At 42.2% G+C, this 18,558-nt stretch overlaps 1 protein-coding gene and 1 pseudogene across 2 annotated transcripts; both read left to right on the top strand.

The window, feature by feature from the left end:
• The window catches only part of LOC139158523 (zinc finger protein 208-like), a 148,330-nt pseudogene extending 130,261 nt beyond the window's left edge, over nucleotides 1-18,069 (top strand).
• LOC139162944 (zinc finger and SCAN domain-containing protein 12-like) lies at nucleotides 18-10,161 on the top strand. Of its 2 annotated transcripts, none has more exons than XM_070743855.1 (4): nucleotides 18-60; nucleotides 4,876-5,455; nucleotides 8,084-8,180; nucleotides 8,297-9,146. In XM_070743855.1, the coding sequence occupies exons 2-4, from the start codon at nucleotides 5,057-5,059 to the stop codon at nucleotides 8,440-8,442; spliced, it is 642 nt and encodes a 213-aa protein (XP_070599956.1). In that variant the 5' UTR covers nucleotides 18-60; nucleotides 4,876-5,056; the 3' UTR covers nucleotides 8,443-9,146. The 2 variants fall into 2 exon arrangements, with proteins under 2 accessions (XP_070599956.1, XP_070599955.1); XM_070743854.1 differs by lacking the exon at nucleotides 18-60 and adding an exon at nucleotides 4,430-4,516 and having other exon boundaries at nucleotides 8,297-10,161.
• Nucleotides 18,070-18,558: the final 489 nt, after the last annotated feature.

Raw genomic sequence — 18,558 nt, 5'->3', positions numbered from 1 at the left:
TCTGGATGTTGTTTGAGATTTACCTCAGGATGTTCCCGACTGTCTTCTCTTCTGCGAATAGTAAGTTCATTTATTGATATAAAATTCATATATTGATATGAAACTACAATTTTGTGTCCGTTTCTCCCATTTCCTTTGGACAGCAGCTGCATATTTCCTCCACATTAAACCTCTTCCAGTCATGGGTTCCTATTTTATCCGGCTAGTGTCCAAAATAAAATCAAGTCCAATCCCAGAAGAGAATAAAATGGAGGTTGCTTAAGAAAAGAGGTTTATTGACGGGCAGAACCAACAACAGACTGCAATTAGAATAGAATAGAGCTGGAAGGAATCTTGAAGATCTTCTAGTCCAGCTCCCTCTTAAAAACCTCCAGTGATGAAGCACTCTGGGCTTCTGGTGGCAAGCAGTTCCACTGGTTAATTCTCCTCAGTGTCAGGAAGTTTCTCTTTGGTTTCAAATTGCTTCTCTCCTTCTGTGTCAATTTCCATCTGTTGCTTCTCATCTTCTGGGGCTTTAGAGGATAATTTGCCCCTCTCTTCTCTGGGGCAGCCCCCCAAATTCTGTTCTGGGGCAGCCGACAAATGAGCTAGATGAGTGTCAGGATTTTTGTGCACCTTTTCTAGTGTTTGGTGATCCAGAAGCTTCTTTTGTGAGTGTTTTATCCTCTGAAGCGGTTAGATCTAAGTAGCGGGTTTCTTGGATTCCGATCCCATCAGATCAATGCCATTACTTTTTATCTTCTATTGAAAACCAGAGACTTACCTTTTAGGACAAGGAACTTGAAATAAAAATTGGAACTTTGTTATTGCACACGTTGACTGCAGCCAGAATTCTTGATATGTAAAACTGGAAAGTTACCTCCATTCCCATGGTGGAAGAAGGATTTATTTATTTATTTATTAAATTTGTATGCCGCCCCTCCCCGCAGACTCGGGGCGGCTCACAGCTGCAATAGAAAACAATGTACAATACAAATCTAATATTACAAAATTAAAAACCCATAATTTAAAAAACATGCACACAACATACTATACATAAACTATATAGGATTTATTTAATTTTATTTATTTATTCAGTCCAATACCTAATACACATTGAAGAGAATAGACATGTAGTAATATATATAAAGAAAAGAACAGAAGAAAAGATATAAAAATAGAGAAGATAAATGAGATAAGGAGAGACAATTGGACTGGGGACAGAAGGCACACTGGTGCACTTATGCGCGCCCCTTGCTGACCTCTAAGGAACCTGGAGAGGTCAATCCTGGATAGTCTAAGGAAAAAATGTTGGGGGTTAGGGGTTGACACTACTGAGTCAGGTAATGAGCTCCATGGATGGAAGAAATGAAGGAACTGGCAGAAAGGGAGAGATAAACTGTTTTAACCAGAGAAAAGAATAGATCCAGCTTTGTTTCTGCCTGGAAACCATTTCTGAACTCTTTACTTGAGGCAAAAGAAATTGAAACCTTGTCTATAGGATTTGCTGATTAGGATTGTTTATTATAGAAATGTATTCAATGTACTAAGAAATTGAGGCTGAAATGTCACTTCGTATCCTGCTTTCTTGAAACTAGTTTTATTTTATTTATTTTTATTTATTTATTTTGTCCAATACAGTACACAATGAGGGTTTTAATGGGTATTTTATATAGTAAAATACATGATGAAGGTTATAGAGGAGATACGCATAGTAAAATATATCTAAGAAAGAATAGAAAAGAAGATATAGTAATAGAAAATATCAATGAAAGAATAGAAGAAGAGATATAGGAATTGAAGAAAGGTATAGGAGATATAGGAGAGTAATAGGACAGGGGACGGAAGGCACTCTAGTGCACTTGTACTCGCCCCTTACTGACCTCTTAGGAATCTGGATAGGTCAACCATAGATAATCTAAGGGTAAATTGTTGGGGGTTTGGGGATGACACTATGGAGTCCGGTAATGAGTTCCACGCTTCGACAACTCGGTTACTGAAGTCCTATTTTTTACAGTCAATTTTGGAGCGTTTAATATGAAGTTTAAATATGTTGTGTGCTCTTGTGTTGTTGTGGTTGAAGCTGAAGTAGTGGGCAATACTTAGATCTTGTTTAAGGCATTTTAGTTCTAGGCTTTGTAGGCCCAGGATTGAAAGTCTAGTCTCGTAGGCTATTCTCCTTTCCCTTTTCCCCTTTATCCTATACTTCCCTCTTCTATTTCCCTACTACTTTTATTTTTTATTTTATACCACGAAAATCTTAATAAAAATAATAAAAAGGAGCCTTTTGTTTTAGGGGCGCCCCACAGCCAAAATATCAAAATTCCTGGGGGGAAAGCTCAACAGCATTCCACAACTGTTCCAAGAGTAGTAGATCCTTGGAACAAACTTCCAGCAGACGTGGTTGGTAAATCCACAGTAACCGAATTTAAACATGCCTGGGATAAACATATATCCATTGTAAGATAAAATACAGGAAATAGTAAAAGGGCAGACTAGATGGACCATGGGGTCTTTTTCTGCCGTCAGTCTTCTATGTTTCTATGTTTCTAACATATCTGCACTTTTATACTGGCAAAATTTCTTCCGAAGTGTTACTTTATATATTTTTTTCTCTGCTGAAAGAGAGAACCTTGAAATTATGGCAGAAATGTCGAAGTTCTCCGAGGAAAGGAGTAGATAGCAGAAAGCGGAGGAGAAACGGCAAACTTGATTTCGGGATCTTTATTCGGGACTACTTTGCAAGAAAGAGGGGGATCCCGACCCATAGAAAGGGGGAGATTCCTTCGCATTTGGGATTGAAAGATGGGAAACCTAGAGGATCCGGTTCGTCCACACGTTCTGAAGCAGAGAGGCGAGTGTTTCAAGGAAAGAAATGGATTTTTTTCTCCTGTAAAGGGAAATGGCGCCTTTTCTGAGAGAATCTAGGGCAGACTTGGGCCAGATGCGGCCCGTCCGCTGTCTGTGACTGGCCCGCAGAGGTCAGTCCAACTTTTCTAGATAAGAACCGGGTGTTCAAGATATAATATATAATTATATATATAATATATAGTATATAATATATAATGTAATATAATATAATATAATTAATATAATATAATTAATATAATATAATTTATAATCATAATATAATTAACTCAGTTCTACCCAATAATATACAGTATTGGATAGAACTGAGTTAATTATATTAGTCCGGCCCTATAAAACCATCCCAATTTCTCATGCGGCCCTATGGCAAAATTAATTGCCCACCCCTGATCTAGGGGAAGATTGCTGTAAAAAGGGGAGGGGACGGGGGATTATCCGTCTGGGCTAGGAGGGATCCCTGAAGATCTTCTCCAATGATGATATTATTATTAGGATGATTATGATTATTATGATTATGTAAATACAACTCAGCAAACAAGATCACTATGCTGGATTTCGTATTCCATCACCAGTCGGGCGCTTCCCAACCACTTAGGACTTGGTGATGTAGCGGCGAATTATGTTTCCCGATCCCAGTAAAGCGGCCTTTTGCAATTGACAGATGGAGATTTTGTCAATTCCGATGGTTTTCAAATGTCCGCTGAGATCCTTTGGCACTGCGCCCAGCGTGCCAGGTACCACTGGGACCACTTTCACTGGCTTATGCCAGAGTCGTTGCAGCTCAATTTTTAGATCTTCATATTTCACTAATTTCTCTAGCTGCTTCTCCTCAATTCTGCTGTCTCCTGGGATTGCGATGTCGGTGATCCACGCTTTCTTTTTCTCCACAATCAGGATTATTATTATTATTATTATTATTATTATTATTATTATTATTATTATTATTATTATTATTATTTAGACTTCTATGCCACCCTTCCCCGAAGACTCGGAGAGGGATACAAGTCTAATAAAAAGCCGCCTTTCTCAGAAGACTTCTTGGTAGTCTATCTGAGAGTTTTCCGTGGCTACCCTTTGGATTTGGGGAGGTCACAGAACCCCCCCCACCCTGCCCAAATCCAAAGGGAAGCCACAGAAAACTCTCAGCTAAATCACCAAGTCTTCCCTGGCTATGGATTGCGCCTCCCCCTTTGTTATCCAGAGCACTAACTCTTCCTTGGGCAGAAATCTCCATCTATGAAGTGAAGGGGGGAGCGGGTGTCCCGCCCAGATGCTTCCACTCCCACCGGAAGAATCGAAGGTCTGAATTGAGGGGAGGAAGCTTTTTTCTATGGACTTTGGAGTTGGGAGGAGCCGGAGCCAGCGGTAGCACCAATGGGAAACCTCCCGGGCTTGAGCGACATCTGTCTCCGGGCGGAGTCCTTTGTGACTTCACCTGAAGGAGGAGATTGTTCGGTCGCAGAGAAGCGAAGAAAGTAGAAGGCGAACTCCAGGCGCTTCCCCATTGTTCCACTGGAGGGCGAACGTCACAGGAGGCTGAGGAGGAAGTGTCATCACAAAAGCTTGCCGCTCTAGGACGCCGCAATCCCTCTCCTTAACCCCTGGGGCTCAGCAGGAAGTGGAGAGCATGCGGGAGAGTCGGGCGGGAGAACATCCAAATGTGCCTCGGGTGAGGGTCTTTCCGGGTCCTATGGTTCCCAGCCGCTCTCTCCCTGCAGGGAAAAGTGGGGATCCGCGGAAGAAGCCGTGTGGGGGGAGGGTCGGGTCGGCCTTGTGGACCCACCCAGCAGGAGAGGAGAGAGGCCGGGCGAGGAGGATGCAGGATTCGCACCAGGCTCCCCGGGGGCCTGATCCTGTCTCCGGAAGGGAAGAGAAGCAGGGCGGCCTCTCCAGGTGCCTTCTTACCGGCCCTGCTGGAGGGGGCGACCTCAGCCCCCGCTTGGGCCTCCTGGCAGGTTGGGTGAGGGTCGCTCAGTGACTGATTTTCCACTTTCTAAGTCTTGGCCTTTGTTTTTCTTTCCATCTCAGATACAGAAACTGGAAGCCATTTGTGGACTTTGAAAGGCAAAATTTTCTCCTCGGGGGAAAAAAAGAAGAAGAGTGGAATCCATCTCCTGTTCTCAGAAACGGTCCTGTGAAGGAAAAGGCATCTGGAGACCCACAAGAGTCCTTGGAGCCATTTGGAGTTGCTCTGCAGGACAGAGAAAGGATGGAGACACCATCTTTTTTAAAGGACGAAACTGGAGCTCAGCCTGCGAATGGTGGGACGATCTGGACAAGAACCAGGCAGACAATCCTGGAGGAGGAAACCATCCTCCCTCCAGAAGTTCAGTCCTGGAACTTCATCCAATACCAGGAGACTGAGGGTCCCCGAGGACTTTGCAGCCGACTCCATGACTTGTGCAGGCGATGGCTGAGACCAGAGAAGCACACCAAAGCCCAGATGCTGGACCTGGTGGTTCTGGAGCAGCTCCTGTCCCTTTTGCCCCCAGAGATGGTTGACTGGGTGCAGGAGTGTCGAGCAGAGACCAGCTCCCAGGCGGTGGCCCTGGCGGAAGGCCTCCTCCTGAGCCAGGCGGAGGAGCAGAAGGAGCAGGTCCAGTTGCAGGTGAGAGACTTTAGGGAGCTCAGAGAGTGTGTGTAGAGCGTGTGTTTGAATATTTCAGCCCTCCTTCCCAATCTTCTCTGACATTCATAATAAGGGGATCACCCAGAAAGTAATTCACCACATTTTTTTTCTTCAACAATTATTTACTGAACACAATGGAACTTACCCACAAGAAAGAATTATGTTTCTTCTAAATTCAATATTTTCCCACGTAATTTCCGTCCCGTTCTATGGCCTTCCTTCAGCGAGACACAAGGGCATGTATTACTACTACTATTATTGCAGCTGGCTGATTGCAGCTGGCTGAAGCGTAGACATCAGAGAGTTATTATTAATGGCGAGTATTCTGAGCAGAGTCAGGTTACAAGCGGTGTGCCACAAGGATCTGTTCTGGGTCCTATTCTTTTTAATATATTTGTGAGTGACATAGGGGAAGGTTTGGTAGGGAAGGTTTGCCTATTTGCCGATGACTCTAAAGTGTGCAATAGGGTTGATATTCCTGGAGGCGTCTGTAATATGGTAAATGATTTAGCTTTACTAGATAAATGGTCTAAGCAATGGAAACTGCAGTTTAATGTTTCCAAATGTAAAATAATGCACTTGGGGAAAAGGAATCCTCAATCTGAGTATTGTATTGGCAGTTCAGTGTTGGCAAATACTTCAAAAGAAAAGGATTTAGGGGTAGTGATTTCTGACAGTCTCAAAATGGGTGAACAGTGCAGTCAGGCGGTAGGGAAAGCAAGTAGGATGCTTGGCTGCATAGCTAGAGGTATAACAAGCAGGAAGAGGGAGATTATGATCCCACTATATAGAATGCTGGTGAGACCACATTTGGAATACTGTGTTCAGTTCTGGAGACCTCACCTACAAAAAGATATTGACAAAATTGAACGGGTCCAAAGACGGGCTACAAGAATGGTGGAAGGTCTTAAGCATAAAACGTATCAGGAAAGACTTAATGAACTCAATCTGTATAGTCTGGAGGACAGAAGGAAAAGGGGGGACATGATCGAAACATTTAAATATATTAAAGGGTTAAATAAGGTCCAGGAGGGAAGTGTTTTTAATAGGAAAGTGAACACAAGAACAAGGGGACACAATCTGAAGTTAGTTGGGGGAAAGATCAAAAGCAACATGAGAAAATATTATTTTACTGAAAGAGTAGTAGATCCTTGGAACAAACTTCCAGCAGATGTGGTAGATAACTCCACAGTAACTGAATTTAAACATGCCTGGGATAAACATATATCCATCCTAAGATAAAATACAGAAAATAGTATAAGGGCAGACTAGATGGACCATGAGGTCTTTTTCTGCCGTCAGACTTCTATGTTTCTATGTTTCTACCACTCCTTGTTCTGGTCACGAAAATCTTGGAGCTCTGCCAAACTGTACGTTTGTGAATGCTCCCAACAGTTTTTCTTCTCCACAGTGAGAAATTCAATGACGACACCCTGCTTTTAACGTACATCCCTTACAAACGCCATTTCAAAACACTGCTGCAGCTATGCTATCTGTTTGAAGAAACACAAAATTTACACATGCACTCCTAACAATTCAAATAAGGTACAGTGTTCCCTCCATTTTCATGGGGGATGCGTTCCAATACCGCCCGTGAAAGTCGAATTTCCGCGAAGTCGAGATGCAGAAGTAAATACACTATTTTTTGCTATGAACAGTATCACAAGCCTTCCCTTAACACTTTAAACCCCTAAATTACAATTTCCCATTCCCTTTGAAACCATTTAGATTATTACTCACCATGTTTATTTAAAAAAATATTTATTAAAGTAGATGAAAGTTTGGCGATGACATACGACAAAATCGGGTGGGAAAAACCGTGGTATAGGGGGGAAACCGCGAAGTATTTTTTAATTAATATTTTTGAAAAACCGTGGTATAGACTTTTCACGAAGTTCAAACCCGCGAAAATCGAGGGAACACTGCATATCTAAAGTTTTTCATTCATACAAGCACTGTAGATTGAGAAAAAAAACGTGGTGCATTATTTTCTGGGCGACCCTCACATGTGGAAATTCTCCAATTCTTGTAGGACATTGTTCTATTATTTTCTCACTTAACCTCACAGATAGAATATCTCTGGGACCGCCTTCTGTCACACGAATCCCAGCGACCGATTAGGTCCCACAGAGTTGGTCTTCTCCGGGTCCCGTCAACTAAACAATGTCGTTTGGTGGGTCCTAGGGGAAGAGCCTTCTCTGTGGCGGCCCCGACCCTCTGGAACCAGCTCCCCCCTGAGATTAGAACTGCCCCCACCCTCCTTGCCTTCCGCAAACTCCTTAAAACCCACCTCTGCCGTCCGGCATGGAGGAACTGAAATATCTTCCCCAGGCCTATACTGTTTATGTATGGTATGTTGTGTGCATGTTTTTCTTAAACTATGGGTTTTTAGCTTTCTAATGATTGAATTTGTATTATATATTGTTTTCTGTTACTATTGTGAGCCGCCCCGAGTCTGCGGAGAGGGGCGGCATATAAATTTAATAAATAAATAAATAAAATTAAATAAATTGTTGGCTTTGAAGTTGTGCTCCAAGTATAAGAACCCACTTTATTTTGTGTGATGTATATTGAGCCTGCTTCTTTTTTCCTTTCTCTGGTTTGAAGTGCAAGATCAGAGATCCTGAGGAAAAGAAGAACCCATCAAACCCCCCTCGGGAGCTATTTTTCAGGAGGATCCCTTGGGAAGACCCAAGCTTAGGAGGTAATGGGAGATCCTCCAGTTGTCCATCTGGCTTACCTTTGCTCTCTCTTCTCTTCTCTAGAATACCTCCTCCGATTTTGTTATTTATGAATTTTGAAATTATTTATTCCTTACAGAGAGACAAAGAGTGAAGCTTTCTGGTTTCCATGATGCAGATCAAATAGCGGTTGAATCTCCGAATCAAGTAAGAAAGAGACAAGATATTAGACTATGCACAGTGCTTTCTTCTATTTTCCCTTCTTCACCTACAAAAAGATATTGACAATATTGAACGGGTCCAAAGACGGGCTACAAGAATGGTGGACGGTCTTAAGCATAAAATGTATCAGGAAAGACTTCATGAACTCCATCTGTATAGTCTGGAGGACAGAAGGAAAAGGGGGGACATGATCGAAACATTTCAATATGTCAAAGGGTTAAATAAGGTCCAGGAGGGAAGTGTTTTTAATAGGAAAGTGAACCCAAGAACAAGGGGACACAATCTGAAGTTAGTTGGGGGAAAGATCAAAGGCAACATGAGAAAATATTATTTTACTGAAAGAGTAGTAGATCCTTGGAACAAACTTCCAGCAGACGTGGTTGGTAAATCCACAGTAACTGAATTTAAACATGCCTGGGATAAACATATATCCATTGTAAGATAAAATACAGGAAATAGTATAAGGGCAGACTAGATGGACCATGAGGTCTTTTTCTGCCATCAGTCTTCTATGTTTCTATGTTTGGCCTGGATTATTTTTGTATTCTTCCACAACATGAAGAGCAGAATAGCAAGTTCAAGTTCCTGTCAGTCACCGTAGCTTCCTGTGGCCATCTTGTTCTGCTAGGTACTCTGCCAACTTTGCGCTTACAAGAAACAATTTTGTAAAAGTATCTATTATCGTTTTTAAAAACCTCGTTTATTTCCTGTAGTTCAAAGATAAGCAAATCCTATTAAAAAAAATAAAGCACACTATTAAAATCCAACGGGAGTGGCTGTATTGAACATAAGGGATTTTGGGCTACAAAATAATTTTCAATCCTCTGATTTGCCCCTTGATTAGAAGACCAAACAAGCCCGCTTTGCAAAGACTAAGAAATGAGTGGCTGTGGGTTTTGCCTCCCAAGGACAATTCCATCTGTCCATCCATTACCCTTGTGGGGAGAGTTATTGACCCCCTCAGAGAGGGTCCGCAACTTGGGCGTCCTCCTCGATCCACAGCTCACATTAGAGAACCATCTTTCAGCTGTGGCGAGGGGGGCGTTTGCCCAGGTTCGCCTGGTGCACCAGTTGTGGCCCTATTTGGACCGGGAGTCATTACTCACAATCACTCATGCCCTCATCACCTCGAGGCTCGACTACTGCAACGCTCTCTACATGGGGCTACCTTTGAAAAATGTTCGGAAACTCCAGATTGTGCAGAATGCAGCTGCAAGAGCAATCATGGGCTTCCCTAAATATGCCCATGTCACACCAACACTCCGCAGTCTGCATTGGTTGCCGATCAGTTTCTGGTCACAATTCAAAGTGTTGGTTATGACCTATAAAGCCCTTCATGGCACCGGGCCAGATTATCTCAGAGACCGCCTTCTGCCGCACGAATCCCAGCGACCAGTTATGTCCCACAGAGTGGACCTTCTCTGGGTCCCGTCAACTAAACAATGTCGGTTGGCGGGGCCCAGGGGAAGAGCCTTCTCTGTGGCAGCCCCGACCCTCTGGAACCAACTCCCCCAGAGATTAGAATAGCCCCCACCCTCCTTGCCTTTCGTAAGCTCCTCAAAACCCACCTCTGCCGTCAGGCATGGGGGAATTAAGATAATCTTTCCCCCTAGGCTTCTCCAATTTATGTATGGTATGTTTGTATGTATGATTGGTTTTATAACAAGGGTTTTTAGCTGTTGTAGTATTGGATTTTTACATTCTGTTTTTTGTCACTGTTGTTAGCCGCCCCGAGTCCACGGAGTGGGGCGGCATACAAATCCAATAAATGAATGAATGAATGACTTTCCCAGAGAATTTTCTCTTTGTTTTCTTCCTTTCAGCTAATTGCTCAGAATACTAGATCAATCAATGATAGACAGAGTGATCGATCAGTTGGTCCAGAAGTGGGATTACTTTACTGAAAGGCACTGAAATTTTTGCAGAATCAATTAACTTGATAGAACTTCCCCAACTATTTCTTCAGTGGAAGCAATTTTCAGATTTGCCCATTTTCTCGCCTAAAATTAAGACTTGTGTGACCCACAGTCATTCAACTTGGTGCATATCTTTGCTTTGGGAACAATGGAACAGAATATCTGAGTTGGTTAGAGATTGTGGAGGTCTTCTAGTCCACCCCCGTGGTCAGATAGGAAGCCCCATAACATTTGGCTGTCCAATGTTAGAACATCCACAATTACTGGAGACAAGTCGTTTCACTGACTAATTGTTCTCACTGTCAGGGAATATCTCTTTATTTTTATTTATTTGTTTATTTGTTTTGTCCTATACACAGTAATACACAATGAGGGTTATAGAGGATATAATCAGATAGAATGTATTAAAGGGGGAATAAAGGAGAAAATAAAGGAGTGAAATATAACTATGAGAGAATAGCAGGAAAAGAGAAGATATAGGAGATATAGGAGAGACAATAGGACAGGGGACGGTAGGCACTCCGGTGCACTTATGTACGCCCCTTACTGACCTCTTAGGAACTTGGTGAGGTCAACCGTGGATAGTCTAAGGGTAAAGTGTTGGGGGTTAGGGGATGATACTACAGAGTCCGGTGATAAGTTCCATGCTTCGACAACTCGGTTACTAAAGTTGTATTTTTCACAGTCAGGTTTGGAGCAGTTAATATTAAGCTTGTATCTGTTGTGGGCTCTTGTGTTGTTGTACTTGTAGATTGATTCTCTCCTTGATTAGTTGCCATCCATTGTTCTTGGAACACTGGTATCATATCACCCCCCTTGTCCTTTTCATGAAAGTAGACATACACAATTCCAGCAACCATTCTTTATATGTTTTAGCCTCCAGTCCACTAGTAGTCTACGGAGAGGGGTGGCATACAAATAAATAATATTTATTTATTGATTGATTGATTGATTGATTGATTGATTGGATTTGTATGCCGCCCCTCTCCGGAGACTTTTTATTGCTCTTCTCTGCCCTCTTTCTAGAGTCTCAAGATCTTTTTATATATATATATGTCAGCCAAAAATTGGATACAATATTTCAAGTGTGGTTTAACCAAGGCATTATAAAGCGGTACTAATACTTCATGTCATCTTGATTCTATCCCTCTTAATGCAGCCTGCGATTCTGTTGGGATGTGTTCTGTCGGGCTCTCTGATAGAATCCTCCCAAAAATTCACAGGTACAAATTTCAGACACACACATGTTTGAAAATTCAAAACAATGTTCTTTATAATGAAACTTCACTTAAACCAAGCCCTCTTTTGGTATAGCAAAGAGCACTCGTCTCCAAACAAACTGGTAATTTGTACAAGTCCCTTATCAGTTCTGTGATACTTAGCTTGCAGCTGTGAAGCAATTCACAGTCCTTCTTCTGTCACAAAGTGAAAAAGACTTTGCCCTGGTTTAGTTTCAAAGCGGGGGGAAATCAGCACACAAAAGGTCAAAGTCAGTAAAGCAGTCACGAAACACAAGGATCAGATAATCCTCCACAATGGCCAAACCCACAGGCTGCTCTTTATAGCAGCCTCACTAATGACCACAGCCCCACCCAACCACAGGTGGCCTCATTTTCTTTGATAATAATCTCTCAGTTGTTGTTGCCTATGCATCGCTCTCCGCATGTGTGGCTGTATCATTAACTCTTGTCCTGAATCCAAGCAGGAGCTAGAGAATTGATCTCCTTCTGAGCTGTCTGCCCCACTCTCCTCCTCCCTGTCACTCATGTCTTCTTGGTCAAAGGAGCTTTCATCAGCAGATTCCACCGGGGGCAAAACAGGCCTGCAGCATGTGGATGTCTCCCCCACATCCACAGTCCTTGGGGCAGGAGCTGGGGCAGAACTAACCACAACAGGATGGGGGGGCAACTATGGGTTTTTAAAAATATTTTAAACTTCAATTTAGATTTGTGATGAATTGTTTTGTTTTGCTGTGAGCCGCCCCGAGTCTGCGGAGAGGGGCGGCATACAAATCTAAATAATAAATAAATAATAAATAATAAAATAGCATACTGCTGACTCATGTTTAAGTGGTTGTCCGTTAGGACTCCAAGATCCGTGGTGCACTTACTGCAAATTTGATGAGTTCCCCTTCTATCCTCCTTGGGGCAGGAGCTGGGCCAGAGCTATCCACAACACAACCAATGCTGGATGTTATATTCACTTCATGTCATCTTGATTCTATCCCTCCCGTATTGCAGCCTGATTTTATTTGGGGATATATATTTTTTAGCAACTGTAGCATAATGCTGACTTATGTTTAAATGGTTGTCCACTAGGACTCCAAGATCCTTGTTGCACTTACTACTATTGAGCCAGGTTATCACCTATTACTGTGATGGCAAACCTATGGCACGGGCAGAGGCAGCACCGGGGTACACTTGTGTGTGGGGAAGGGTTTGTGCACACACAGCCTTTTGGCACATGACCCAAGAAAGGTTTATCACCACTGACCTACCCTATGCCAGTGCATTTGGGTTTCCTAAGTGTTAATATTTCTCATTGTTGATTTCATTTTGTTACATGGGGCCTGATCTGTCAATCCTTCTACAGTGTGGTCGGGCAGTAGGAAAAACAAATAGGATGCTTGGCTGCATAGCTAGATGTATAACAAGCAGGAAGAGGGAGATTGTGATCCCCTTATATAGAGCGCTGGTGAAACCACATTTGGAATACTGTGTTCAGTTCTGGAGACCTCACCTACAAAAAGATATTGACAAAATTGGACAGATCCAAAGACAGGCTACAAGAATGGTGGAAGGTCTTAAGCATAAAACGTATCAGGAAAGACTTCATGAACTCCCTCTGTATAGTCTGGAGGACAGAAGGGAAAGGGGGGACATGATCGAAACATTTAAATATGTTAAAGGGTTAAATAAGGTCCAGGAGGGAAGTGTTTTTAATAGGAAAGTGAACACAAGAGCAAGGGGACACAATCTGAAGTTAGTTGGGGGAAAGATCAAAAGCAACATGAGAAAATATTATTTTACTGAAAGAGTAGTAGATCCTTGGAACAAACTTCCAGCAGATGTGGTTGGTAAATCCACAGTAACTGAATTTAAACATGCCTGGGATAAACATATATCCATTGTAAGATAAAATACAGGAAATAGTATAAGGGCAGACTAGATGGACCATGAGGTCTTTTTCTGCCGTCAGTCTTCTATGTTTCTATATCTTGATCTTATCTTCTGGAGTGTTGGTATCCCTTTCAATTTGGCCTTATCTGCAAATTTGATGCGTTCCCCTTCTATCCTCTTGTCTAAATCATTGATGAAGATGGACAAATATTGTGAATCCACCTGTTCTTTTTTCCGTGTTCAGGGGAGTCCTGTGTCCTTCGAGGAGGTGGCTGTGTCTTTCTCTGAGGAGGAATGGTCTCAGCTGGATCCTGACCAGAGAGCGCTGCATTCGGAAGTCATGCTGGAAAACCATAGGAACGTGGTCTCTCTCGGTAAGAGTTTTCTAGTCCCCAATCAGAGAGTTCAAGAAGACAGATTATAGTTAGTTTTTTAATTTAAAAAAAAGCAGGAATCAGATATTGTCTCCCGGGAGGGAGAAGGGAAAGATCTTCTCTTACTCCAAGGAAGGAAAGAGTCAATGTCCCTTTGCTTAGATGCTTTCGATGCCATTTCTTATCTGTATTTTTCCATTTCTACTTGATCTTGTCTACAGGGGGCTGAAAAGAAGGAGGTTTGCTTTTACGTGTCCTCTGGAGGTCATGTAAGAGGAGTGCATTGTCATTTGTCCTCTGAAACCTCTAAAATTGTGGGAGGAAAAACCTTTCGCACTCAGCCCATGGAAAAGCATTCCCAATTAAATTCAAGAAGAAAGGCTGCTTGCAATGTAACTCAGATCATCCTAGTGTGTTGTGGTTAGCTCTGGCCCAGCTCCTGCCCCAAGGACTGTGGATGTGGGGGAGACATCCACATGCTGCAGGCCTGTTTTGCCCCCGGTGGAATCTGCTGATGAAGGCTCCACCCAACCACAGATAATTGATCTCCTTCTGAGCTGTCTGCCCCACTCTCCTCCTCCCTGTCCCTCATGTCTTCTTGGTCAGAGGAGCCTTCATTAGCAGATTCCACCAGGGGCAAAACAGGCCTGCAGCATGTGGATGTCTCCCCCACATCCACAGTCCTTGGGGCAGGAGCTGGGCCAGAGCTAACCACAAGAATATACAGTAGTACCTCTAGATACGAGCTGCTCCACATGCGAGTATTCCAAGTTACGAGCCACGAGGGGAGAGAAATTTCTTTTCGACACCCGAGCTCAAATTCGGGATACGAGCCGAGCGTCCACTAGGTGGTGCAAGAATCCTTGCTTCTGGTTATCTCGGAGAGGAAAAACAAAGTCTAAAGCCATTTGTTGCAGATATGAGTTGTTCGACATACGAGCTCCGTTCTGGAACGAATTAAACTCATATCTAGAGGTACTACTGCATATGGAAATCATCATGTCTGTATCATACGACTGTAAGCATGCAAACATACAACAATGGAAATTCAGAAGGAAATTCATTTGATTGTCTGCACTTTGATCTTTTTCTCTAACCTTATTATCATTTTCATTTCCCTTTTGTTTTGAAGGTAAAGATCACGATTCCTGTGAACTGTTCCAAGTGATGAATGCTAAAGATAGAATAGAGAAGTTTGGAAATCAAATGGAATTCAAAAACCATGAGGGAAACCTGTTAAAGAATTGGAATCAGGAAAGCTCTTCCTCCACTGATGCTCTGAAGCAAGACTTTGTTGCCCCACAGGAGAAAACAAGGAAAATATATACTGCAAAAAGTGTGAAACTAGTCAAAGCTACAGTACAAGCAAATGAACACTATTTAACCCAAAGCAAAGGAGAGGATGCTATAAGAAGACACAATGGACAAAATTACAATGGGACATCCATTCTTTCTCTTGGAAACAACTTCCTTACGTCTCAAAAAGCGATTGACACAAAAGAGAAGCCATATAAATGTTTAGAATGTGGAAAATGTTTTAAAAGAAATGGGCAACTTAGTATCCATAAGATAATCCACACAGGGGAAAAAGCATATAAATGCATGGAGTGTGGAAAGACCTTTGGTCATAGCAGTTCACTTACTATCCATAAGAAGATCCACACAGGGGAAAAACCATATAAATGCATGGAGTGTGGAAATACCTTTGCTCATAGCAGTTCACTTACTTCTCATATGATGACCCACACAGGGGAGAAGCCATATAAATGCATGGAGTGTGGAAAAACCTTTGCTCGTAGCAGTACACTTATTGCCCATAACGTAATCCACACAGGGGAGAAACCATATGAATGCATGGAATGTGGAAAGATCTTCGCTCAAAGAGGTCATCTCATTTCCCATAAGATGACCCACACAGGGGAGAGGCCATATAAATGCATGGAGTGTGGAAAGACGTTTACTCGTGGCAATTCACTTACTTCCCATAAGAGGATCCACACAGGGGAGAAACCATATAAATGCATGGAGTGTGGGAAAACCTTTGCTTATAGGATTACACTGGCTTCCCATAAGATGATCCACACTGGGGAGAAACCATATGAATGCATGGAATGTGGAAAGATCTTCGCTCAAAGAGGTCCTCTCATTTCCCATAAGATGATCCACACAGGGGAGAAGCCATATAAATGCATGGAATGTGGAAAGACGTTTACTCGTGGCCCTTCACTTACGTCCCATAAGAAGATCCACACAGGGGAGAAACCATATAAATGCATGGAGTGTGGGAAAACCTTTGCTTATAGGATTACACTTGATTCCCATAAGACGATCCACACAGGGGAGAAACCATATAAATGCAAAGAGTGTGGAAAAACCTTTGCTCGTAGCAGTACACTTATTACCCATAACATAATCCACACAGGGGAGAAACCATATAAATGCATGGAGTGTGGAAAGACATTTACTCGTAGCAGTACACTTATTTCCCACAAGATGATCCACACAGGGGAGAAACCATATAAATGCATGGAGTGTGGGGAAACCTTTGCTTATAGGATTACACTTAATTCCCATAAGACGATCCACACAGGGGAGAAACCAAATAAATGCATGGAGTGTGGAAAAACCTTTGCTCGTTGCAGTGCACTTACTTCCCATAAGAGGATCCACACAGGGGAGAAAACTCTTCACTCAAAGAGGTCATCTCATTTCCCATAAGTTGATCCACACACGGGAGAGGCCATATAAATGCATTGACTGTGGAAAGACGTTTACTCGTGGCAGTTTGATTAAAAAGACACAAAAACCTTCACACAGGAGAGAAACCATATAAATGCTTGGAATGTGGAAAGACTTGCTGATAGCAGTACACTTATTTCCCATAAGATCGTACACACAGAGGAGAAGCTGTATAAATGCAGGGAGTGCGGACAGACATTTACTCAGAGCAGTGGGCTTGGAAGATACAAAAAGCTCCACACAGGAGAGAAACCATTTTAAATGCATGGAATGTGGAAAGGAGTTTGCTTAAAGAGTTACTCTTATTTTCCATAAGGTGATCCACACAGGGGAGAAGCCGCATAAATGCATGGAGTGTGGCAAGACATTTACTCATGTCAGTGAACTTAGGAGACACAAAAGTGTCTCACATGCACTCCATGCATGTAGGAGGTTTACTCACAATGGTGATCTTACTACTCATACTAGGATCCATGCTTTGGGGAAACTATATAGCAAAATATATACCACTACACAATGCTTTTCAATACTCTGAGCAGGTTACAAAGTCAGCATATGGTCCCTAGCAATCTATCCTCATTTTAGCGACCTCAAGGAAAAAAAGACAATCAACCATGACTCAATCAGGTTCGAACTATTTGTAGGCAAATAGCCTGTAGTACTGTGTTCAATCCACTGACCCACCATGGCTCTATAGATTTGTATGTGTATGTATATTGGGACTTTCTGATCCAAATGAGACCTGGCTTAAAAACAGTAATTGTTAGCAGTATTCCCTCATTGGTTGCCGATCAGTTTCCGGTCACAATTCAAAGTGTTGGTTATGACCTTTAAAGCCCTTCATGGCATTGGACCAGAATATCTCCGAGACCGCCTCCTGCCGCACGAATCCCAGCGACCGATCAGGTCCCACAGAGTGGGCCTTCTCCGGGTCCCGTCAACTAAACAATGTCAGTTGGCGGGCCCCAGGGGAAGAGCCTTCTCTGTGGCGGCACCGGCCCTCTGGAACCAACTCCCCCCGGAGATTAGAACTGCCCCTACTCTTCCTGCCTTCCGTAAACTCCTTAAAACCCACCTTTGCCGTCAGGCATGGGGGAACTGAAACATCTTCCCCTGGGCATGTTTAATTTATATATGGTATGCTTGTGTGTATGTCTGTTAGTATATGGGGTCTTTTAAATCTTTTAATTTTAAATTTGTTAGATTATTTATGATTTGTTTCCACGTGTTGTGAGCCGCCCCGAGTCTTCGGAGAGGGGCGGCATACAAATCTAAGTAATAAATAAATAAATAAATAATGTGCGCCATGCGCTGTAGCACACTAAAAAATGAAGCCTGGCACACGCTTTTCTTTTTTAATAAACTTTATTAATTTTCCATAAAATCTTGCAATGATAGGATAAACAATAAAGGTAAGATCGGACAACCTTGTCTAACTCCCTTAAATATTTCAAATCTTTCTAATTGTTCATTATTTAATATAATTTTTGTTGTTTGTTTTGAATATATTGCATCAATTAAATTTACAAATTTTGTGCCGAATCTCATTTTATTTAATTGCATTTTTATAAAGGTCCAATTTACATTATCAAAAGCTTTTTTGGCATCGAGGAACATTAATGATACTGGTTTTCCAAAATGTTGTTCATAATATTCTAATGTGTTGATAATCGTTCTAAGATTATTTTTTATTTGTCTGCCTGGTAGGAACTCATTTTGGTCTTGATGTATTTTCTCATTCAGAACCTTTTTAAGTCTCGCTGTGTAAATAGAAGTAAATATTGTTTGAAGAGTAGGTTGTGATTGCGCTTTCTCTTTTTCTTTGGCTAACATACTTGCAGAAGTGCTTTGGTGTACAGGAGATGGCTGAGGTGATACTTGGGGTGATATAGCAGAGGTTAAAGTTTGCTTTTTAATAGACTTTGCGTATGTGGATGTACTCGACATCCTAGTTACTTCTTTAGATAATACTCTTCTGTGGTATTTTCTGATACTGATAATATCATTAATTGTTATACTTTTAATATTTAT

The sequence above is a fragment of the Erythrolamprus reginae genome, chromosome 2, assembly GCF_031021105.1.
Source record: "Erythrolamprus reginae isolate rEryReg1 chromosome 2, rEryReg1.hap1, whole genome shotgun sequence".
NCBI classification, from domain to species: domain Eukaryota; kingdom Metazoa; phylum Chordata; class Lepidosauria; order Squamata; family Dipsadidae; genus Erythrolamprus; species Erythrolamprus reginae.
Note: the sequence above shows the minus strand (reverse complement) of the source record. Positions and strands in the feature narration are given on the sequence as shown.